The sequence below is a fragment of the Electrophorus electricus genome, chromosome 4, assembly GCF_013358815.1.
Source record: "Electrophorus electricus isolate fEleEle1 chromosome 4, fEleEle1.pri, whole genome shotgun sequence".
Taxonomy (NCBI): domain Eukaryota; kingdom Metazoa; phylum Chordata; class Actinopteri; order Gymnotiformes; family Gymnotidae; genus Electrophorus; species Electrophorus electricus.
Window position 1 is genome coordinate 10,792,355 of NC_049538.1, and position 23,833 is coordinate 10,816,187.

General features: G+C 49.8%; 1 protein-coding gene across 5 annotated transcripts; it reads right to left on the bottom strand.

Moving 5' to 3' along the window:
* Nucleotides 1–91: 91 nt before the first annotated feature.
* LOC113583781 (tyrosine-protein kinase CSK) lies at nt 92–23,450 on the bottom strand. Of its 5 annotated transcripts, none has more exons than XM_027020310.2 (13): nt 23,297–23,450; nt 9,737–9,823; nt 9,176–9,289; nt 6,862–6,974; nt 4,835–5,054; nt 3,835–3,928; nt 3,622–3,687; nt 3,410–3,509; nt 3,067–3,157; nt 2,781–2,854; nt 2,498–2,693; nt 2,229–2,315; nt 92–1,439 (listed from the first exon to the last, which is right to left on the bottom strand). In XM_027020310.2, the coding sequence occupies exons 2-13, from the start codon at nt 9,749–9,751 to the stop codon at nt 1,257–1,259; spliced, it is 1,353 nt and encodes a 450-aa protein (XP_026876111.1). In that variant the 5' UTR covers nt 9,752–9,823; nt 23,297–23,450; the 3' UTR covers nt 92–1,256. The 5 variants fall into 5 exon arrangements, with proteins under 5 accessions (XP_026876111.1, XP_035380746.1, XP_026876120.1 ...); XM_035524853.1 differs by lacking the exon at nt 23,297–23,450 and adding an exon at nt 17,064–17,159; XM_027020319.2 differs by lacking the exon at nt 23,297–23,450 and adding an exon at nt 9,956–10,139.
* Nucleotides 23,451–23,833: the final 383 nt, after the last annotated feature.

A 23,833-nucleotide genomic window follows, 5' to 3' on the forward strand; every position in this document is an offset into this window, starting at 1 on the left:
CAAGGCTTCTCTCTCTCTCTCTCCCCCCCCCTTCTCCCACTCAGGTGAGACATCGCGCACGCACACTCCAGTCTCGTAGTCATGAGTTGTCTTTGTTTTCTTGCCATTGTAAGTTTGTTTTTCTTCGTCTTTTTCCTTCAGTCCTTTAAATATATTTTAATATAAAAGAAAGACTCGTCCATGTCCTGACCTGTCCCGCACCCCAAGGGTTCATGGGAGAATTGTGTGCCCTGTTTTGGCTGGCGCGGTTGAGCTCAGATGGGAACTGCACGTGTAAAAGTGTGTGTGTGTGTGTGTGTGTGTGTGTGTGTGTACGTGCATCTGTGTGCGTGTTGGTGTGTGCAGTGTTCCAGATCTTTGCTGTTATTCCTGACGTTGACAGACAGACCTATTCTGGAGGGAGATGATACAAGCAAACATACAAATTGACAACAAGAACAACTGGTTTAAAAAAGGCATTTAAAAAACAAAAAAACACACCCACAAACAAATAAACAACAACAACAACAACAACAAAAATCAAACAAAAGCTAAACGAGTGTGTGGCAGCGGAAACGAGACACATCAATTCTGCCATCTGGAGGCACTTTGGCACAGAGCAAACACCTCTCTCTCTCTCTCTCTCACACACACACACACACACACACACACACACACACACACACACACACACACACACACACACCCACCCACACCCAAGCACACTTCACATGCACACACACTACTGAGGGGAGGGATGAAGCCAGAACCTGTGCCACATTACACCAGATGAAGAGAGAAGTCTGAAGGTGAGTGAGAGAGAGAGAGAGAGAGAGAAGCATCTGACAAAACACTGGAGAGAAGGCCAGCCTTCCCCTCATTAATGTCATGCTGAAAGGGACAGAGTGACAGGAGAGAGAGCGAGCGAGCAAGCGAGAGAGAGAGAGAGAGAGAGAGAAAGAATGGGATAGGAAGACAGCAAGAAAGCCATCGCCATTTTGTTATGGAGAAAGAACCGAAAAAGCAAGGTAAAACAAAACAAAAACAAACAAAAAAAGGCGTTCATGCGCGCACATGCACACGTGTTTATTAAAGTCCTCCTTACGGAAGCTGCTGCGCGGGTCCAGATGAAAAGTCCCCCCCCCCAAAAAAAAATCCAATGAGAGAGAGACGGAGGGGAAACTCCGAAGCCCATTGGTTCAAGGTCTGTTCTCAGCTCCTCCTCCCCCGCCTCCTACGCATAACCGTGTGGCGTGGCCCCGCCCGGGGGGTGGAGCTTACAGGTAGAGTTCTTTGGCCCGGATATGCTGCAGTTTCTCGCGCAGCGTGCGGAAGGAGGGCCGCGTGGCCGGCTCCAGGCCCCAGCACTGCTTCATGAGGTCGTAGACCACGGCGGGGCAGCCGTCCGGCGGGTCCATCTTGTAGCCCCGCTCCACCCTCGGCACCACCTCCTTCAGTGGCTGCAGACAGACGGCGGCGGCCACATTTTACTCAACGAACGACCTCAACACGATTTTACAGTGTTCCGCTGTCAGAGGTTTGTAGCGCGAAGCAATGATCTCTCACACGCGTCCGTGGGGGAATGGCTGTGTATAACCGCTGGCGGAAAACCGGCGCTGTGATGGCGTTCGTGCTCCAGAAATGTCAACGCAAACGTCGTTATTTACGTCACGGCCGGTAGCGAGCAGCTTCCGTTAGCTAGCCGACATGCAGACGCAGCAGCTCTGATGGTTGGCACGACAAACAAAACCGCACGACGAGAATTTATGGCGCGGAGCACGCGCGACGGAGAAGCGATCGACAAGCAGATCGCATCACGGCCCACGCCGTTCAACCGAGGGCCGGTAGCGTAATCGCAAGTAAACGAGACTATACACAAGCCACCTATTCTCCAGTACGGTGCTGTTACGGCGTTAATTTAACGGTATATTACAGTTTCTAAAAAATATAAAAATTATACACTGTGGAAGTCTCTAGGGGGTAATTTTTACATTGTCTAACTTAAAAATAAACAAACAAGTAAAGAAGGACTACCTGAATGCTATTTTCCCTTATCTTAAGAAAACCCACCAAAACACTGACCCTAAATCATTAACACTTATGAGACTTAATAAAAGGCAGCGCACTTGAAATCGTAATTCATTGATTGCCCTCTAGTGGCCATACCAAACAGCACCACACAAAATATGGTGTTTTTGGACATTTTAATAAGGCAAACTGATATCTAGCTAAAAGAGAAGGTCTCTTACGATTCTGGGGTAAGGCACGCGGCCGAAGGAGTAGATCTCCCAGAGCAGGACGCCGTAACTCCACACATCGGACTTGGTGGAAAACCTCTGTGTGAACAAATGCACAAGCCAAGCAGTCTTAGCGACGTAGCTCCGCAGACCTGCAGGGGATGTATGTGCGTAGCTGGCTCAGCGGTGCTGGTTACACAAAATGTTCTTCCTTTAAATTGACTTAGACGGTGAAGAGCGGTTTAGCGTTGGCACTCCCCCTCCCCCAGGGATCCAGTCACCTTCTCTCGAAGCGCCTCAGGGGATGTCCATTTGACAGGCAGCTTGGCCGTGTCCTGTGTGGACGAGGCCTCCTTGGTGAGGCCGAAGTCGCTGACCTTGGCGATGTTGTCCTCGGAGACGAGCACGTTGCGCGCCGCCAGGTCGCGGTGCACGAAGTTGTTGTTCTCGAGGTACTCCATCGCCTCGCAAACGTCGCTGCAGAGAGGGCAACACAGAGGGGTGAGGACGCGGCCACGTGGCTTCGAGACCACAGACAGGACAGTCATGAGGAGCAGGACTCACAGAGAGAACTTGAGCAGGCACTCCCCGCCCAGCACGGTGCGGCCCCGCGAACGAAGATAGTCCACTAGACTGCCCTGTTACACACACACCCACACCCACGCACGAATGCACGCACGCACGCACGCAGGAAGTCTGGTTAGGGCTGAGTATTCATTTGATATCTCTGCATCCCTGGGATGTGATCAGCACTCTGATTACAGGTGGAAAAAGACAGTCAGAAAAAGAGATGCAAGAAGGAAGGGAGAGGTAGAGAGACTGGGACACACACACACACACACATACTCACCTTGGCCATGTACTCCGTGACAATGAAGAGGCTTCCATGTTCCTCCACGATCACACCCAGCAACTGCACCAGGTTAGTGTGTCTGAGCTGCCTACACAGAGCACAACACACATCACACTCACAGGGTAGGGGCAGGTAACGTGTGGTAAGTTTTGGGGTAGGAAAAAGGTAACTAATAAGGGGATCGGTAAGGGTGGGGGGGGGTGGCGATATGCGGTGTAGACAGAGAAAGGCGGTAGTTCATGGGTGGGGGATCTGATTTTCAGATCTGAGGTAAAGGCAGGTTAAGGTCGGGTCAGACAGGAGGCAGACGAATGACTGAGGTTAAGGTCAGGGGTCTCACGTCATGACGGAAGCCTCGGCAATGAAGGCCTGTGCTGTGGCGTCGTGTTTGATGCACTTCACCGCTACCTTGGTCCCTCTGTAGTCTCCCACCATTACATCTGGGAGAGAATAAACATACACCCACACACATATGCATTGCATTTGGGTCTAACAAGAATAAATGTAGGATGATCTCTCTCTCTCTCACACACACACAAGAATCAAACGTACCTCCAAACTCTCCTTTACCGATGGTCTGAATGAGTTTCAGGTCCTTCCTGTTCAGAGCCCAGCCACCTGCGGGGTGACAGATGTGTGTGTGTGGTGAAGCCATGTGTGGTGTATGAGGTTTGGGCATTTGGGTTCTGTTGTGTGAAGGGGGTTGGGGGGAGTGGGGGCTCAGCACGCTGCCGTGTAATTGGAAGGAAGGAAGTGGTCACTTACTGCGAGAGAACTCGTCCTGTGCTGCCACGGTTCCCTCCATCAGTTTGGGCTTGATCAGGCGAGTACACAGACCGTCGGCATCTTTGGTGTAATGCTAACGCACGCGCGCACACACACACACACACACACACACACACACACACACACACACACACACACACACTCTTATCCAGACACATTTATCCCTGGAAATGAAACTGGCCTCCCATGCCAGCTAACATGCTGTTCTCCTTGTTCTCCCAGGGGAGACGGGCACTAGAAACGCAGGATCCACTTTCCCTCAAACTGAAACAGCAAACGCGCAGGAGATTTCATTCCTCTGCGGTGCTGCCACTGTTCAGTACCAGCCAACAGGGGGCAGTACAGGACCAGTCCTCGGAGCCATGCCCACATGCAGGCTTCCACACGCTCCACACTGAGACATACAACATTCCACTCAAGCTATCCTTACGCAATGCGCTGCACATGGATTAACAGGAGCTGTGCTTTGTGACTGGGGACTTTGTGTGCGAGAAAGAAATGGAAGGAAATGAACTAAAGAAAAACAAATGAGGTTTTTTTAAGGAGTGAAAAACCTTAGAAAATAAAAAGGTGCCGTCAACAAGATTCCAAAAAACCACATGCATGCACGTGCGCACAGAGTTTACTGTGGCAGTAATTAGAAGCGTGTGAGGGGCAGTCACAGACAGCAGTGGTGGAGATGAGAAGAAACTCAACAAAGAATGCGTGGAATTCTGCTATCGGCCGATCAGGTCAAGGTCAAGCACAACACGCACGCACGCACATGCAGATGCGCACATGCCCTTTCTAGGCACGGCAGGTTCTGGCTTAAACAGCCTAAGTGAACTTGTGCTCCAACCTGCCCTTGTACGCACACAGACCCTCAGACAAAGGGGAGCTCACTCAACTCCACACACACTCCTCCCTAACGGCAACCGTGTCGAACCGGCATCTCCACGGCCCCCGACCTTTAACCCAGCCCTGCCCCGCCCCTACTCACTTCCACAAGCTGCATGAGGTTCTCGAAGTACTCCTCCTCGTCGATGGAGAGCTTGCCGTTGTGGTAGATTATGCGGTAGTGCTCCACCTTGCCCTCGCAGCTCATGCACAGCGTGTAGTCGCCAGGGTAGTTGGTGCTCTCACGCACCAGGAACAGGCCCGTCTCGGGTGGGTACAGCAGCCGCTCTGCCTGGTCCCGCGTGATCTTGCCGTGGAACCATCTAGAAAGGTGGAGGAGTGAGAGGCCGAGACGTGGTCAGGGAAGGACAGAAAGGTTATGAAGCTGGAACGTGACGTGTTGGTCTCAGAGTCAGCTGTATGTGTTCCTGCAGGGCAGATGAGTGAGTGTGTGCGTGCGTGAGTGAGTGTGTGTGTCCACCAGGTCGTCTGGCCTGGGGCATCTTTAAGCCTGTCAGGCCGGGCGGTGATGCCTCAGCCTGCCAGAAAGCAGCTGGCTCGAAACAAACGTTCTGCTCTTCATAATGTCACACACACACACACACACAGGATGGCAGTTTTAGCAGCGTGAACAGCTACTTCTCTCAAATCTCCAGAGGACCATACGACAAAACTCTCCGTAATAATGCCAGTGCAGCCACACGCGTGTGATGCACAGGACGCCTTCCTCACACTCACTCGGTTCTTTCTTCGGGCCTGTCGCCGAAGAAGCCATGCGAGGTTTCCATGGAGGGCGGCCGGAATGTTTGGATGCCACGGAAACGGCAGAAGCTTTTGATTATGACATCACTGCTGGAATGACCCTTAGTCTAGTTACAATGGCGCTCATTGTTGGGTAATTAAAGCTTGAGAGTCGCTCTGTGGTCGTGTGTGTGTGTGTGCACGTCCTGCAGGAGCTGCTCAGACACTGAACGCTCTGTGGAAAGCTGCTTACTGCAGGCTGGACTTGATTAGGTTAGTATGGCAGCAGTTCGTAAGGCCGCAGCTAATCTGTGAGCCAGCAGTGTGCTATATTACACAAACGCACACAGAGAGAGAGAGAGAGAGAGAGAGAGAGAGAGAGAGAGAGAGAGAGAGAGAGAGAGAGAGAGAGAGAGAGAGAGAGAGAGAGAGAGAGAGAGAGAGAGAGAGAGAGAGAGAGAGAGAGAGAGATAAGGATACCAAAGGTTAAAGTACGTTTAGTTTCATACACTGTTTTTTCATGCTATACTCAGAATAAACTCTTCCCTTATTCACGCTCCCTCCACTCCTTGCATGGTGACCCCAGCAAATCTTCCTGATGATGTCCATGTTGACCCCTCAGAAAACATGACTGACTGAGCTTACAAAGACCTGACGAGACCAGAGGAGTGCAGCTGAGCATGCTGGGACACGCGAAAGCACACACACATGCGCCAAGACAGCTATATCTCAAAGGGACTGCCCATTTGCACAATCACCAGCCATGGCCCTCTCCGCCCCTCCCCCTTGACCCACCCCCTCCAGCACACAGCCAGCCAATCCAGGCCACACCCAGCGCCTGCTCAGGCTGACCAAGGACGAGAGAAGACCAGCGCTCCTGGCTGTCCTGGATGGTAACCGAACCCCTCTGATCCTGGATCAGCCTCCAGTCACATTTGGGGCAGGAGCCCATGTGCACGAGTTCCCTCCGCCTCAGACAGCTCCGAACGCCCGAGTTCACACCTGTTTTGGGTGCGTGGTCACATCCATATCTTCAGCCCACCTAGAAAAGCTGGCCTAAGTGTGGCCTGCACTACAAAACTGATCTGCTATGTTTTGCCCTTGGCCCCTCCCCGTGTGGGCTGGCCTGGTTAAGACGTGTGGTCTATACACAAGCAGAGGTTTAATCCCCTCTAACGGGAGATCAGAGCAAGAGAGGACAGAGAGAGAGAGAGAGGACAGAGAGAGAGGACAGAAAGAGAGAGAGAGAGAGAGAGCGCAGCACGAGTGTGCGTGAAACTAAACTGAGTGAGAGACAGAGAGAGCATGAGTATGTTCGACTGACCTGTGTGTATGTGTATTCAACTGAGGCGAGTGAGTGAGAAGAGTGTGTGTGTGTGCTCCACTTACGGCATCAGGCTCAACTTGCTCCCTGATTTCACCCCCTGCCGCTTCTGGACGTAGTTGGCCGGGATTGTGCCCTCCTGGCCCGCCGTGTTCTTGGCTTTGTACCAGTTTGGGTCCTGCAGGAGCATGCATGTACAATAAACCAAAACACAGCACCTCAAATCGGCTAGCCAATCAAACATGACCGCGGTTAGAACGAGTCGATGAGCTTCAGAGTACATTCACCAGCCACTGCCCTGAAAACAAGTGTGTGGTGTGATTACACAGCATGCGCTGGGTCCAACGCACGTGTATGACAACTGCCCGGTTACAGCCTGCACGGTTCCCGGGGGCAGAGTTCAGTAGCTCCTTTCTGCCCCCACACATCATTGGTCAGTTTCTGACTGCAGGGTTAGAACAGCTGGTTTGACCGCTGAGGTATGACACCCTGTCATATCCAGACAACAGCATCCCTGTAGCCAAACACACCGACCACTTAGAAATGGTGAGCTAATGTCCAGTGCACTACGACCCGTATGTGCGCTATGAGGCAGTCCTGCTAAAGTGGGCTGTGCACGTGTGTGGGTCAGCCAGGCTGGGACTGGATGCTGCTAACAGCCGTGAAGCCACAGTACGCAAGCTGACTGTTTATGAGGCTGCTTGTGTGCTCAAAGTGTCGTAGACGTGCACAAGTTCAGAGTCAGAATGAGAGTGGAGGTTTGGTTCTGCAGTTGAAGCCAAAAGTTTACACACGCCTAGACTAAAGACAAACTGGGTTCTTTTTAAAAAAAATTTATTACACACGTTTCATGTGTCCATACACTTCGTTTGGCACTTGCTTTGATTACAAAAGAGGTCGTTTTAAAACAAATCAATCTGATTTTTCCCCTTTAAATCTCCACGTTTTCAGTGTGTCAAACCTGACTGGCTTATTAAACAGCATGGAAGATTTCAGAGACTGAGGTGATGTTTAGAAGTTCCTCACTGTCAGACGTTAGCAGATAAATTCAGAGTTGCTGCACCTGCGGTCGTATTGGGTGCATCTTGCCACTGTCACCATGGGAACACCCACGCAGTTCGGCCAAAAGCGCAGACCCCTGTGGACCCTCACCAGTCCAGAGCCTCTTCAGGAGCAGCTTCCAAACAACCGAAGGTACCGTGAGCATCTCAAACAAACGCATGCAAATCTAAAAATCTCAGCTCCTTCAGGAACAAGGCTCAGACGCCAACACCCACGCAGCTGGACACCGAGACAGACGTAAAGGAGCCGGTGATGTCCAGCTGGAAGTGTCTCCTCCAGTTCCTGACGGACTGCCCTGCGAGAAAGAACCCTCATCAGGACAAAGAGCTGGCCTTTTAGAGGCCTGTTCTCTGCTCAGATGTGGGGAAAAAACAGAACTCACGTGTCATAACGATCGGCAGATGAAGCTTTCAACCCAGAGGACGAGGCTCCGGTTGGACATGAGACAAAAGAAAATGGCTGTGCTCTGATTTTCCTTTTCTTCCATCCGGCATGTTACAGAAGGCCCTTAATGACGACAAACGGGTACAAATATTCACTTCATCCCATCAGACGACCGAACAGATAAGGGATGTGTTTTATGCATGCTGTCTTAAACAGGGGCTTTTTTGCTATACTGTTGTTTTATGTTGTTGTTGAAAGTTATAGGAACTAAGTGGAATGAGAAAAGGCTTGTGGGAGGAGTCATGTCTCCAGTGCCATGCTGGAACAGCCCGAGGGAGGAGGATTATGTGGAAACACTGAAGGAACAGCCAGGAAGCGGAGTCGCCCAGCAGGGCAGGACAGCGGTCCGGAGCGTCTCTCCCAAGCCGTGACGAAACGGCTTAAAGATGATGAAGTTGAAGTACATGAATCCTACTGGGAAACGCATGGGCCGCACTGGGAAACGTGTGGACTAAATGGGCAAGGAAGCCCAGGAACCCAAACCGAGGTCCATCTGTTCAGGCAGGAGGCATGGACAAAAGAGGAGGTACACACACACACACACACACACACACACACACACACACACACACACACACACACACACACACACACACACACACACACACACACACACACACACACACACACACACACACACACACACACACACGACTCACAGTCATTAAAAGGCAATACCACCAAATATTAACTACATTTTTTGACCCACTGAAAATCTGACTTGTCTTACGGACACAGTCTTAAAGTTTAGAACCCAACTTGTAAAATGGACTTGTAAAAATGGAGCTGAAATGTCCTTCGCTTGGGTGTATTTATACCTTTGGCTTCAACTGTATGTACCGTGTTTCCCTGCTTACCCCCCCCCCCCGTTACCTTGGTGACGCCGATGATGGTGAGGACATCTCCTTTGCAGAAGGGCAGGTCCTGCTCTGTAGCACCTGGGAAGTTATACTTGGCCACACACTCCGTGCCTGCTGGCCATGCTGTCTGCAGCAGGAAGGAGGGGCAGAGCCAATCCGTTAGTCTGGACCCACCTCTAACCCGCCAAGATTCCCTGCTATTGGTGGGCGGGGCCAGAAGATGGTAGGCCATTTCAGCATTCACTCATGCTCCCGCCAGCCAAGCAACTGTACGCCATGTGCCGTAAACAAAATGCCGGACCTCGTAAATTGGGCGTCGCCGGCTGAGCGGCAGTGAAGAGGCAGAATTCTGCGGCCATTACAAATATAGAATCTCCCGCAAGTGTTAAAGCGCTCCCTTAGACATGCAACACCAGCCATCACGGAGACAGCAGGTGATCCCTGGCTCACGGCCCTCCTTTAGAACAACGGATGTGAAGGGAGTGTGTGTGCTGCCGTTCAGCAGTGAGGCGTGAACAGCCCTTCCTCAGGAAGTGTAAGGGGTGAGTGTGTGCGCGCGTGCGTGCGTACCTACCTGTAGACCAGACATTGTGAGTGTGGGAAGGGGGCGTGGCTGCAATCTTCTTAGGTGGGTGTCACAGATTAACGGGTATCATCAGAGCTGAGGAGAAACACACACACACACACACACACACTAAAACCTGGCACCTACACCACTTTTCCAAAATACAGTCCAGCCTAATTCATGAGTCATATAAAGAAAGACCAAGACAGTGCAGAATGATTAACTCACCACCACAGACAGACACAGGGACACAGGGATGATTAAAAGGACACGCATATCTGAAATAGTCCAGATGATGAGAAGCCACGCTCAGAAATGGAGGAGAAATGTGAACATAGGGCTTGGGACGGCCAGTTTAGCCCCTCCCACAACACCCATGCCCCAGTGCATCCTGGGGGTGGAGCAAGGGGGCAGAGCCAGGGGTCCTTTCCCACTGAGAACAGGAAGTGAAAGTCAGAATGAACTGAACCCCCAGAGGGGGTAGAAGAGCCTGACACAGACTTTCCGTCACGAAACCTTCAGACGTGTGTGTGAGAGAGAGACGGAGTAGCAATAAGACTATTTGCATTACATAAGAGCCACTTTCTCCCTTTGATTTGATGATAAAGTTTGATCTTTTAGTAAACCTGTTAAACACATGGAAATAGAGGTGGAGGACTCCTATAGACTGGCCAGACTCCAGGAGACAGAGAAGATGCCAGAGCAGACAAGTCGAAACCAGAGAACTCTGAAGTGACTGAGGATTTGAGAGACAGCTCAGCATAAAAGATGCACAGCCCCAGCTGGTACTTGTTCAGCACAGCAGGGCAGAGGCTCGCTCCGCACAGCACAGCACAGCAGGGCAGAGACTCGCTCCGCACAGCACAGCACAGCAGGGCAGAGACTCGCTCCGCACAGCACAGCACAGCAGGGCAGAGACTCGCTCCGCACAGCAGGGCAGAGACTCGCTCCGCACAGCACAGCACAGCAGGGCAGAGACTTGCTCCGCACAGCACAGTGTCCTGACACACACAAGGCTTTGCTGCTCGAGTAGAACATTATACCTCAGCACCGTTGGATCAGTATGGACTTTTTAAAAAAATAAATAATTAAAAAAATGTGTGTTTGATGCTTATGAATCATTTGCAGTGGGACAGTTATGACTGTATAACACTGAATTGATTAATATGTTTCTGAAAGTGCAGGTTTAAGCTGCGAAACACTAATGTAATGTGTTTCATTGCCTAAAAAGTAGAGAAATCACTCAACCTCTACGGAGGACATGGCGTGAGCGCCAGGAATGACTGCTGGCTACAGCAAAAAGAACTCAATAAATACAAGTGCTGTGTAGCAGCCATTACAGCAGATGGGTTGCTGTGAGAGAATCATTTGATGAGTTGTAGCCTAGTTTTACAAAAACACCAACACACTAGTACATTTCTATGACGAGCAATAAAGATGAAACAAACGTGAAAAAGTCTGATAATTATCAGACTTTTTCAGGTTGAATTCACTCGGTGAGCTGTGACATGGCAGGTTTCTGGTTGGTTAATCAAATAAATACTATTGGCTGATTGCTGAAATAAACGTTTGCTGTGGCCCAAATGTCACGCGTGTGTGCATGCACACAAATACACACAGGCAGGAGGGATCATCCTCGTGTTTCTGGTGCAAAAACAGGAAGTGCTATAATTGCATATTACTGCAAAAGACAGAAACCAAATATAGAGCTGAGCTCCCACCAGTGTGTGCGTGTGATGGTAAAGTAGCCTCAATGTGGCAGTTACAGCAGAAGCAACGCTCCAAAATAAGTGCAGAACTTACAGAAACGTGACTGTAGCGAGGGTGATGACACACCTGCCTCCAGAGTGCTACAGACACACAATTACTTCAACACCCCCCCGGCAAGTTGTACTCAGGTCGGGATAAGCAGGTGAGAAGATACAGAAGAGCAGAACGGATCCGGCTGATTCTCCTACGAAGGCTTTTCGTTGAAACATCTGGCTTCGTCTGGAAACACCACGCCGTCAGCACCTTCTCAGGCCTGCCATCGTCCTCTGTACAGCATCAGTACCACGGGGGCTGACCACCCCCCCTGCACTCCATCATTGCCGTGGCAACCGGTAACATGAGCCTCTAAACGTTCCATGCTTCTAAACGACAGTCATTATAGCCGCCTCCTCCTCGCTTTTCTGACGCCGCTGCGGCCATGTCTCACCGTGCTGAGCGGGGCTTGGGCCCCTGGGTGGGACGAGATGAGGTACCTGAAAGGGCTCGACTAGCAGTTGACCTTGAGACCCGACACGCCGGTGCAAAGAACGCAGGGAGTGCGCGCTTTTGTAAGCAGTGGTAACAGCTCATCAAAATGGCAAGAACGACGTCAGGAAGAAACCAACCGATATGGCGGAAACGCCCCACTGCGAACGAACGTGTTTACAAAACACAGTTAAAAACAAAACAAAACAAAAACAACTGGTTCGTGTCGGACTTTGACCAGACTACAGTTCAGTGGGACTGGGGCCATTGGCGCGTCTGTATCGCGTGTTCTAGTATGGGTGTATGTCGGGGAGAAAAAAAAAGCACGACCAAATCCATAAGGACCGCAAGTGACTCAAACTTTGCCAGAAGTGACAGCCACGGCCATCGTGGACGGCGCGACTGTGCAGACGTCTCCGTCTCAGTGCCTGCACAAACAGCCTCTAATTAGGCTCCTAATTAGAGTAGAAACTCCAGAAGCTTCCGGAGGAGGACCACGTGCCCTTTGACCTCTCCCAGGAACAGAGACACAGACACACACACAGCGTCTCTCTCGGTTAGTCTTTGTTTATATGAGTTTGTATGTTATGTGACCATCTTACGGTTAGCATTAGAAATACAGGATTATGTACAATGCACACAACCTCCCAGCGACCAAAAGTTACAACCTCTGTGTGAAAACCACGGCCTTAAACGATACCGTTGCCATTCCAAATTAATCAAACCTGGTGTTTCTCCTCATAAGTACTTCACTGACAGTGTTTTAAAGTCCGTGCACACCAAAAGTTTCATGTTTCACTACATCAGCGCTAGTGTGAGTCAACCTGCAGCTGGAGGGCGTGTACACGGAACGGCCAGGCCAAATCTTGCCGCCCCTGGCACCATTACACTTACGGAGCCTCTATACAAAAAAGTGTTGGGTCATCTCCATGGAAGAAATCCTCACTAGAACAAAAACCTACTGTTTGGTCACACAGTGATCTGGTTGTAATTAGGCAGCATGTGTGATGTAAAACGTGCCATTCTTAAAGTGAGCACAAATCTTTCACCTGAAGGCTCCTGCACTGCTCTGGCCCGGTTACCGTTACTGGCAACCAGACTTGTTCTCAGACTACAAGAGCTGAGAGAACTCTCCTTTTCCTTGGTGTGGTTCGACCCACCATGCATATGGAACGTTTCCAGGCCCTTTAAGATTTACCTCATGTTGGAATGTTTCAGACTTGTCTTAAGATGGATTCCACGTGTTTGTTTTCCGTAGTTTACACACAATACAATGACACCGAACTCCCCCCCCCCCCCCCCCCCCCCGAGTGAGATCGCCGAGAACGTGAAACCACCAAGAGTCTCCTAGATCTGGCCAGCCAGGTAAAGTGAGCTAACGGGGGGACGAGGGTCCCTGGTTAGCCAGGTAACCAAGAAACCACTTGTCCCTGTGGTTGACAACCAGCTCCTTTGTGGAGATGGGAGAGACCGTGACACAACATCTGACTACACGCATGCCAAACCTCAGCACCCCTGAGAATACACACCAGACTAAGAATGGGGAGTGCATCTGTCTGAATGCTGAGCGCAGCAGAGATGACCACACATGCACACACTTATACAGCACGGACAGCTTCTCAAGACCAACGCACTCACAGCTCAGGGAGAGAGTGCGAGACAAAAGGAGAAAAAGAGACAGATGGCAGGAGAAAGGGAGTGAGACACAGACGCTGATGAGGCTTTCCAATTCTCTCTCTCTCCCTCTCCCTCTCTCTCTCTCTCATCCACACACACTCTCCATCACCCACTCAGCTCAAGACAAACATGCCTTTATTCCACTCACAGCTGGACATCTTGAGGAAAACAGAGGACAATTTCCTCATGTGTCTGAGATGTCACGTTGTGGTTTGGAGCCTCTCTCTGGCATGTCCATATCCATGTCTCCCTTGCTGACCTCTGGACAGGAGTTGCCGTCTCTGAGGAGCTCCGGGTGGTGTCGGGCGGTGCGCCTCCTCCCCCAACAGCGCGCCAGTCTTGCTGTATGCTTCAATGCCTGCTCCCTTCATCCGTACACTCACCCCCCCCCCCCCCAAACTGTGTTTTCTCCCCATGTCTCTAAAATGGTTGGGTCCATCTGCTGTTCCACAAACCTGAGTCTACCCCACCGGAAAAAAAAGGTGGGGGGGGGGGGGGGGGGGGGGAGCGGTCACCTGCATATTACCTCTGGGAAACCATACAGAAACGTTGAAGTTGTCTGGTTGAGCACCTAAACCTGGCACCTGGGGACGGGCCACTGGAAGCCTTCAGGGCAGTGATCTCATCAGACCACACTCTGCTGGCCTTATCCAGCAGTATGGAGCAACCGTTCCACATTAGTCGCACTGTGCCTCGACTCTGAGCATCTGCCTTTGGTGTTGGACGCGTCACAACAGAGAACGTCGGCCCGCGTGCCCGGATTACGCCGTCCCGGGTGTCTACCTGATGACCCCTGTGAAGGGCGGAGCGGTATAATTACATGTTAACATCCTGACGTAAACGTTAGCGTGAAAACGTTGTCCGCGCTGTGACGCCTTTGGTATCCAATACACCCTCTTCACCCTGCAGTGTAGCGTGTGACTCCAGAACCCAGAAGGACAGGGTGGTTCTCTACAACGGCTGGGAGTTATACACCACTCTGACCAACCACCCCCTGGGACAAACACGCCGCACCTCACGTCACACCTGCACAGGGCGCAATACCTGCAAGCTCAGAATAGCTTCACAAAAGCAGAGCACCACCTACCTCAGCCAAGCTTCTCCACCCCGGGCTGGGGGACATGGGTATTTATAGCCTCCACACGCTGAGGCACTAGGGATGGTGCGTGTGTGCAGAGTTCCTACATTACTGGGACACTGCGTGCATATGTGCAGGTAAGATTTTTAGGGGGCGCGGAGGATAGTCTGGAAGGTGGAGACGGCGCGGAGACGACAGCAGACAAGCAGGAGAGCGTGAGATGGAGTTCACCAAGTATGTATGCCAGAAGAAGGCACTGAACCGCGTAAAGGGATTTGAGGGAAAGAATAGCCATGCACGAGAGAGAGAGAGAGAGAGAGAGAGAGAGAGAGAGAGAGAGAGAGAGAGAGAGGAGAGAGTGTGAGAGTGTGAGAGGTGATGCTGGGCGAGTGTTAGCCATAAAGACACAAAGGCAGACAGCAAAGACAGAATATAAAAGAATATGAGAAAGCTGAAACAGTTTAAATAGGTTTAAAACAATGACAGCCCTGACTTCCTCATAATCTGTGACTTCCACATAATTTGTGTACAGCGATGGGCCTGGCGCTACCTGTCAGTTGTCAGCAGTGCCACACCCACACACAGACACACACACACACACACACACACACACACTTTACAATGTCTGGCATCTCTGCTAGCATCAGCCAGTACCTGCGGTGAAGGGAGCGTCCTGCCTCTAACCTCTAACACACACCTGTCACTAAACACGGGAAGCATTTAAATGAGAGAGAGCAGGCGGTGGGGGAGCCTCCAGGACTTTGACGAGAACCCACAGCTGAGTGGCACCCGGGGAAAAGTGTGCGTTACTCCATCTATGTTCACCTTTGAACTCTGATGCGTCTCGGACCCAGCGGCACTCATTTACATTTACGGAATTTAGCCGACGCCTTTATCCAAAGCGACAATTATGACTGAGTACAACTTCAGCAAATGAGGGTTAAGGGCCTTGCTCAGGAGCCCAACAGCAAGGAGTACAAACCAGCAACCTTCCAATTACAAGGTAAGTACCTTCACTGCTGAGCTACCACTGCCCACACACACCAGCATTTGCGCGCGCACACACACACGGCAGAGGTGGCAAAACTGAAGAGTGTGTTCTCCGGGAACTTAGACTCATTATTGTCACAAATACATGGAAACCATCAGCTAAGTAAGTAAATAAACTGAGTGAGAAACAGAGAACACTCTAGATGAGTAAGTAGAGTTAGGATGTGGAGCAAGAGATGTGCGGAGGTTCAAAACTGTCCTGAAGTACACGAGGTTTCCAGAGAGACAGGACGTCTCCCACAGACGTCCTTCATCAGATGCGTGGGAAACGTTCAAAAGCAAAATTCAGAAGCACTTTGATTGCACAGCAAAAAACCTTGTGTGCTTGACTACAGTTTTTAATCTCTCTAACACTCAGTTCAATGGTGCCTCACTGGCATAAGAAATCCTTACACTTTTATTGACAAATGTCTTGCTATATGCTACAAAAAGAAAAAAAGAAAGCGCTCGGATGGGTCCAGCACAAGTCAGAGGTGTAGCAGTGATGGACGAGACGGCGTGGCCAGGGAAAGCAGACGGACGCGCGGCGCGGCTAATCTGATACCAGGTCGCTGGATACTGCCAAGTCATTTAACAGCAACCTAAAGCAGAGTGGAGGTCCAACCTACTGAACAGACAGGACCCTCCGTAACTTCAGTCCATTATCTGTGCAGCAGGACGAGCGGTGTGGTCTTCTCCTGAGCGGTAAGTGCCAGCGCTTTACCCGGACGTTTTGTCTTTTAGCAGACGGGTTGAGTGAGGTGTGCCTGCAGGCGGGACACACAAAATATGTGCAGAGCACTGCGTTTCCCAGGCTAGAATCAGGAAACACTGGTTCAGCTAAATTTAGCACAAAATGTTAACGCGATAAGGAACTTGTGGCCTCAAAGCATGTAACAAGGAATTCCACTCCTCACCAAGAAACATGCATGTCTTTAGTAAATGTAAATGTCATTATAACAAAGTGTGCATTATGGCAAGATACAATGCATTTCCCATTCAGTTTCATCTGAAGCCCCTTCCTACTGTAGACACCTAAAAGAAAAAACAACCAACTACAACAGTGTTTTTAATGATAAGATGCTATAGAGCAAATCTTAAGATCACAGTCTGACGAACAAACCAGTTAAGTAGAACGCAGCGACAGGTACCTATAAATAAATTACAAAAATTCCATTCCAAATTTTAGAAGAACATTTCAAGATTGCCACACCAAACTGAAATGTACGTCTGGGTGGTTTTATCCTCATCTTGACCCATGTACAAAGAGCAAACCACAACGTGCTAATCCCAAAGCCGTCCTGATCTTTAGCTCACCGCCGATGCTGCCGAGGTGCTCAAGTCGGGTATGCGCCTGTGTCGGCTCTTATGCGCCAGTCATGTCAAATTTTATTTTAAAAGTCAGAAAGCTACATCCACCTGACGCTGTTAACACAGGTCTCACGGATCAGCCTGAATTAAGGTCACTGTTATGAACTCATCTGAGAAAGTGAGCGAGCGAGAGAGAGAGAGCGCACGTGTTGTTCACACACAGGCGTGCTTCTTGGCAATGCTGGTGCAAAAGCTATTTGCAGCTCTGCAATATCAGCATCTGCGGTTCTGCACAAAAACAAAGCAATGAAAACAAACAGGGAAGAGAAAACGTGTCAGGCGAGCAGACGAGAGACGACCCAGGTCTCAGCGGGTGGACACGCACCAGACAGAGACTGATGGTTTTCATCACACATTCCTCATCACGGGATCTTTCGAGCTATTACGCATTTGAGCCGTTACAGAACATCGGTCCGATGAGGCAGTGCGCTGCCTAATTATGAAAATGTCACCTGAGAGCCAAAACTCAAATACGGGCAGTCTTCTGATGCACGTTCTAAACCTGCTCTGAAGAACTTCATTACTTCCTGACTACGTGTTCTGGAGGCAGGATAGCTGCTATATACACTTTAGGTTGGGCTGTGTGTTACCCTTAAAAGAAAATTCTATTAAACCAAGGGCCACCGTCAGTAGAAGCACAGAGCGAGTTGCACAATGGGCTGGATAAATGAAGATCAGCCAACCCGTTTCCAAGGTCAACAATAAAAAAAAATGTACCATGAGACTGCTTGAGGGCTGTACGATATATTGTTGATTGTTATCATAATACTTGCCTTTGCAATACAGACACAACAAAAGTGCAGTTGAGACCACAGGCTCCATACTCAGAACTGGGGCAAACCTGTCTGCAAAATTCTCCTGACCTGTGGCACGTCAGTGTGAATTCTCTAAAGGTTTTAACTGCTTTAAGGCTTTGCCGCAAGCAGCTCTCGCACGCAGGGATGTGGACAGTGAGCAGATTCACTTTGCATTCTTATTTCCATTTTTTGTGTGTGTGAGTTGTGTGAGTTCTTTTAGTCTGTTTTTTTCTCAGGGTGTTGGATCTCAAAGGACCTCCTACCAGGGCCCAAACCAACCACAGCAAAATCTTAATTTCTTTAAAAAGATGTCTTGGGTGAAAATAAGCTGCGATTCTTTCATGTTCCGGTTTCAGTAATTGCTCTCTCTCTAGAGATGGCACAATATCGGTTTTCCTGGTACTTATCTGATACTGCCATCTTGCATTTGAATGTTGCATGATACGGATCTGATATTTTTTCATTAAAAACCACCGTGGAACTGTAGTATAGTTGTTTGGAGGAACTGTGTTATGTGAGATGTATTATATGCTATTTTACATGTCATGCATGAATATGATGGGCAAAATAAATAAATCTAAAACAAATAAACAAATCTTTGTTTACAAGACTCATTTGTTTTCTTCCATTGTCTTAGTGTCAGCGTCTCTCTCAGTAAGACGATGACGAAGGCAGTAACCATCACCCGAGTGTCGGGCAGCTTTACTGTGCACATCAGCACTCGCACACTCTGGCTGTCTCACTCACTCACTCATTCCTCAAATGCACACTATAGTTCACCTGCGTTATAGTATAGTTCACTCAATGCAACTGTAATTCCACATCAACTTAACAATCATATAACTGTTCGTGTGAATTTTAAGCGTAAATCACTATTCTACTTCACGGTCAAACTGGCAACGTCCTCGTTTGTTTTGTTTGTTTGTTTTTTTTATAAAGAAAAGCTTAACAAACAAATCCCCGTCGATCACAGATATAGCAGTGAACATATAAACGCTATTTTTCTTGTTTAAATGCTCACTAGAAGGTACGTAGCCTGTTCCTCACACTCAATTATTAAAATGACAGCTATAGAAACCACACTTGTGAGTGCATGGAAATTTGCGTTTAAACATACTAGTTTTTAATGGGAAGAAAACGCTATAGTTAAACTCTACAGGGGTGTACAAACTGTATAAACTCAAAGTAGCCCAGCTGCCTTCATATGACCTGCTAAAACCAACCTGGCTGTTACCACAAACGCTACTGTCCTATTGGTGTTGCTATCGAATCGGTTTCCTTAAAAATGTATTCAGATCTCTGATGCAGCATTTTTGCCAATATAAGCCTGCTTCTGATACGCGATAATCGATCGGTGTCATCTCTTGCTCTCTCCCGTGGTCCCATCTAAGTGACTGGTCTCTCTCATGTTCTGGTATGTGTCCGACGTCTTGTCTCTCAGTGACTGACATATCTAGTGAAACATCCACCCACTCTCTTACTAACTGAGCTCTCTAATGTGTCTGCATCTCTCGAGTATAAAGGCACTATAGATTTTGGATCAGCAGTGTTGGTTTTCAACAGAACTACCAAGATGAACACCACCCCACCAGTAAAGACAGGATGGCTAGAGAAATCTGCCACAGAGGAATCCATTTAAAAAGTGCAGACTTGTAGTTATCACAGTAACCGATCGCAGACGGCAGACACGCCTGTAAGCGGCTTGGTTCTCTCTTTTCCAGTCGCTCAGGTAGTGCAGCTTAGCCAAACTCACGCCAGCCAAAGACCTGAGATAACAGGTGTGATGGTGATGGCGTGCCGCCCTCAACGTCCCAAAGGCTCGGAGAAGGAAACGCCCCTCGGCAGGTGTGCAGGAGAATATCTAAAACTCATTATTCAAATTAGACGCTAAGAACATGAGGACAGAGATTTGAATATCGCTCTCGGTCACAAACAGGTCACTCTGTAGTCCATGTTAAAATACCTTGGAAGAAGGATGGGAGTCAACCTTCGGGGGGGGGGGGGTTGACCTCTGTCTCTATGTTTGTTTTGGCACAAGAATTCATGACTTCAGAAGGTTCCAAAGCTTGTAATAAGAGGGCGATTCTAGTAATCTCTGCAGGAGTAGCATTAAAAAAACAACACACAACATGAATAAAGTTTCCCTGACCACAGGACACAGGCCATGCACACACAAACATGCACCGTTTTGTTACAAAGATCAATTTGTGCAGTCTTCCATGGGCAAGCATCTTTGGTCGTGTGTCTTTAGTTTTTCTACAGTGCAGCGGTCTGTGTCGTCTGAAAATCAGAGGCAGACGGATCAGATCCGTGTGTACGTGTGCACGCGCGCGTCGTGTGCCACCAGATAACTGAACGAAATCATTCAAACTGCAGCAAGGCTGGACGTGCGACTCAACACACAAACACTCAAAGGCTGGATGGGCCATGGCCAGATGGAGGCAGACCGCTGATGTCTTGCCCCCGACGGCATCTCACAATAGCCCCATTCTATTGCACACATGCATGATCATGTAGGCACTCCACACAAACAAAGGCGTACACAATCATGCATGCGCACACACGCATGCATATACACACACACACACACACACACACACACACACACACAGCTGCAGAGAGAAAGAACAGGAAGAGAGGTTATGTCTGGCTGCCTGCTGAATGCTCTTGTCTCGGTACAATGATCATTTAAACTTACATCGGGCACTTGTGGATGTGGGTGGAGACTGTCTAACAGCTAGAAGCTGTGGAGCTTACCAAAGCTTTGGGCTAAACTGAACAAAAGTATGTGTAAGGGGTATTACAGACGCTGATGTAATTAATAACGCTGAAATAATGTAATGGATCATTCACTTATTATCTCATATCCTGGAAAAGACGCGCCGAGTTACGTGTCCGTCTTCGGTGTCTCTAACTCTGAGTGCCATGTTTCAACACAACAAAGACTCCGGAGCTTTTTCTCCACTTGAGATGTTTATATCTAAGAGTTTTAAACCTCAAAAGGTCACAGTCAGAAGGCGACCACAAAACCAGGGACTGCTGCTGTTGGCAGAGCTTCCCAAAAGCATGACTGGGTTTACCAGTGGCCACGCGGGCAAGGTGTGGGTGGAACAGCCAGAACGAGGGCACCTGCAAGATGATGGCTCGTCTTACACCTAGTGCCAGGCGGGCACATGTACACAAACAGAACTGGATGTGCAGAAAGACACGCGAGGGGACGGGTGTGGGTGCAGGAGGGTGACGTTGGGTGAGGTCATCCGATGTCTTTTACATCCGCTTCTAAATCCGAGGATACCACAAGCCGGCAGAGGGCTGACAGGTGAGGCTGACATGACCACCGAATGTCCAACCGGAAACGCGAAGCCCACAGGTGTGTACGTCACCGACACGTTTCTTTCCCTGACCAGTAACAAACCACATTAAATCAGCAGTACAGACGTCCCTAAAGTGAGGAAAAAAAAACAAAAAAACAAGAGGTCTCCATCACAAATCACTCAGTCTGGCTGTATATCGACAGGGTGCAGCAGATCTGGGTGAATAATTCATTGGCATGTTGTCTTCCAGATGCCGTTACGTTGCTACAGTGCATTATACAGCCGGACTAACATCGAGCGAAGGGCGGGGTACTTCACGGAGGTACTTCAGAGGAGAGCCAGCCCGAAAGACAAGCATAACAAACAGAAGAGAACTGAGCACAGCAGAAGAGTGTAACACTTATACATTGTTTTCACTGTTGCGTTGGAATATTTTTACTTCAAGTGAAAGAATGGGCTTAAGCTGTAGCATTGGAGCCCAGGGGACAAACCAGGGTCAAGCACCAGGGTCAAGCACCAGGGTCAAGGGCACGACTGAGACAGCAGGAATCCGCCAGGCACACTCAAGCACGTAACCTTAGTCTGACCACGTCAAATCTGCCTTTGGTGTGTGGATGCACTTAAAACAAACTCTAGATGCAACACTCAGGGTTTCTGATGAAGACCGAAGAGTTTTCGTCTACAAGGCCAAAACAGTCACAAACGTAAGCATAAGTTATACTTGCCCCACTCCGCTAAGCCAGCCTACATATCAGAGGTGGTATCTGGACCTTGCACTGTCACAAGCTTAATGCATCACCTCGCTGGCTTAAAACTCACCACATTAAACCATGATGAATTAGGAGCAGCAGCCGAGCCGACACTTCGCAGACACTAGCCTGCAAGCACCAGGTGGAGCCTGGGGGCTTGGCACGAGGACGCAGACGCAACATACGGACCCTTCGCGTGCTGCCGTCTGGCCCTTTGGACTCCTCGGGGAATACATACAAGCATGCCATAAAAACCAGATCATGTCTTTTTCTGCACGCTGCCAATAACCCAGCGCGTCGATTCACAATGCCTTGGTTAAGCCAGCCGCTTGCGCGGAAAAGGTCCGGTAGACCTCGAGTAATTTTTGGCCGAGCAAGTACTTCCGCTCGGCAATCGCGTCGCGTAGGGAAAAGAGAGGGGAAGCGCGGTCGTCTCCTGCGATTATTTAAAGACAATTCTCCGGATATAGAGGCAGAGAGAGAGAACAGAGTCGCTGCGTTTACGGCAACGTCTGGCAACAAGCGTTGCTGCGTACCTTCAAAACGCGAAAGACGTGGTAGGCAACAGCAACCAAACGCCTCCATTAGACACGTGACCGGCTGAGGCTCGTTCAAACGCACTCCCGTTACCGGGATGAAGAGTGTGACCTCGTTTTACACACACTGCAATGACGGACCACCAGAATAACGGCGTGGTAACAAACGCGGCTAACATGATGGCCCAAGGAGACTAAACTAAACACAGAGCAAAAGCTGGTGGTTCCGAGACGCCCGTTCAGACGGTAGCACGCAGAGAGCTGTTACCTCCAGCCCAGCCCAGCCCGTCCGCCTGGACTTCAGCGGTGGTTCCGCAGACCACGCACACACTGCGTCCAGTGCTAACGTTATGCACGCTTCCTCTGGGAAGCTGGGAAACCCGCCATTTACATGACATTGCGAGCATCGGGTCTCCACATCCCGCTCGCAGGACCTGAGGGTCGATCGTACTGCTGATGCTGCAGGGGAACTTCACACAGACACATGGCTGTCCAAGCGTAGCTAACGAACTACAGCGTCACCCCGAGCCTTCAGCCTCCCCCCTGAACAAAAACCTCCAAGCCCATAATAAGCCCCGAAAGACGCCTCAGGAAAACGGGCCGTTGGACTGAACCGCGGTGACTAGCCGGGACGCTAAAGACGCGGAGAACACGCTCTGCCTTCTCCTGAGCCCCAAACTGTAGTCTTTCGGCTGTGAGCGACAGCGCTGCAGACACGGTCGCGTGAGAGCGCGCGCGGCGGCGCGAGACTTGCACGCTGCACGGCTGGCCGTCGGAACTCACCTCTCCGTGGTTGTTAAACGTGTCTGCGTCCAAGACTGTGTATCCAGTTTCTAGATTCTGTTAACATCCAGTGTGACGCCGCGGTCGCACACTCGCCCAGGCCCGGGGGAAAGGAAATGGTCTCCGCTTCGCCCAGGCTCTCACCACGCATGCGCATACTCATGCCACACCACGGTGTCAGTGGGGATGTTCTTCAGAAACCTTTGTCATTCATTTGTTATTTATTATTATTATTATTATTATTATTATTTAATAAACGGTGCATTGCCACAGTGCAAATTCAACACGGATCACCCTTGTCCTTGTTACATGTAGAAAGAATGAAACACCCTCTCGATGTTGTTCGGCACTGGTTAATCGCGCCACCTGCTGGGCACCGTGGAAATGTTTCACAAACTGAAGATTAAGTCGCGAAGGCCCCCACGAGACCGAAATGACTCAACGCACGTGACCCTTTATCAGTCCACGCTATTTTTCGTCATCAACCTGATCTCGTGAGAAAAACACACTATCATGTATATTCTGTTCCATCATTGT

Coding starts and splice junctions, on each gene's coding strand:
- LOC113583781 (XM_027020310.2), bottom strand. Junction 6,975..9,175: donor CCATCATCGGCGTCACCAAG/GTAACGGGGGGG, acceptor ATGCTCCTGCAG/GACCCAAACTGGTACAAAGC. Junction 2,855..3,066: donor TCACGGAGTACATGGCCAAG/GTGAGTATGTGT, acceptor TGTGTGTAACAG/GGCAGTCTAGTGGACTATCT.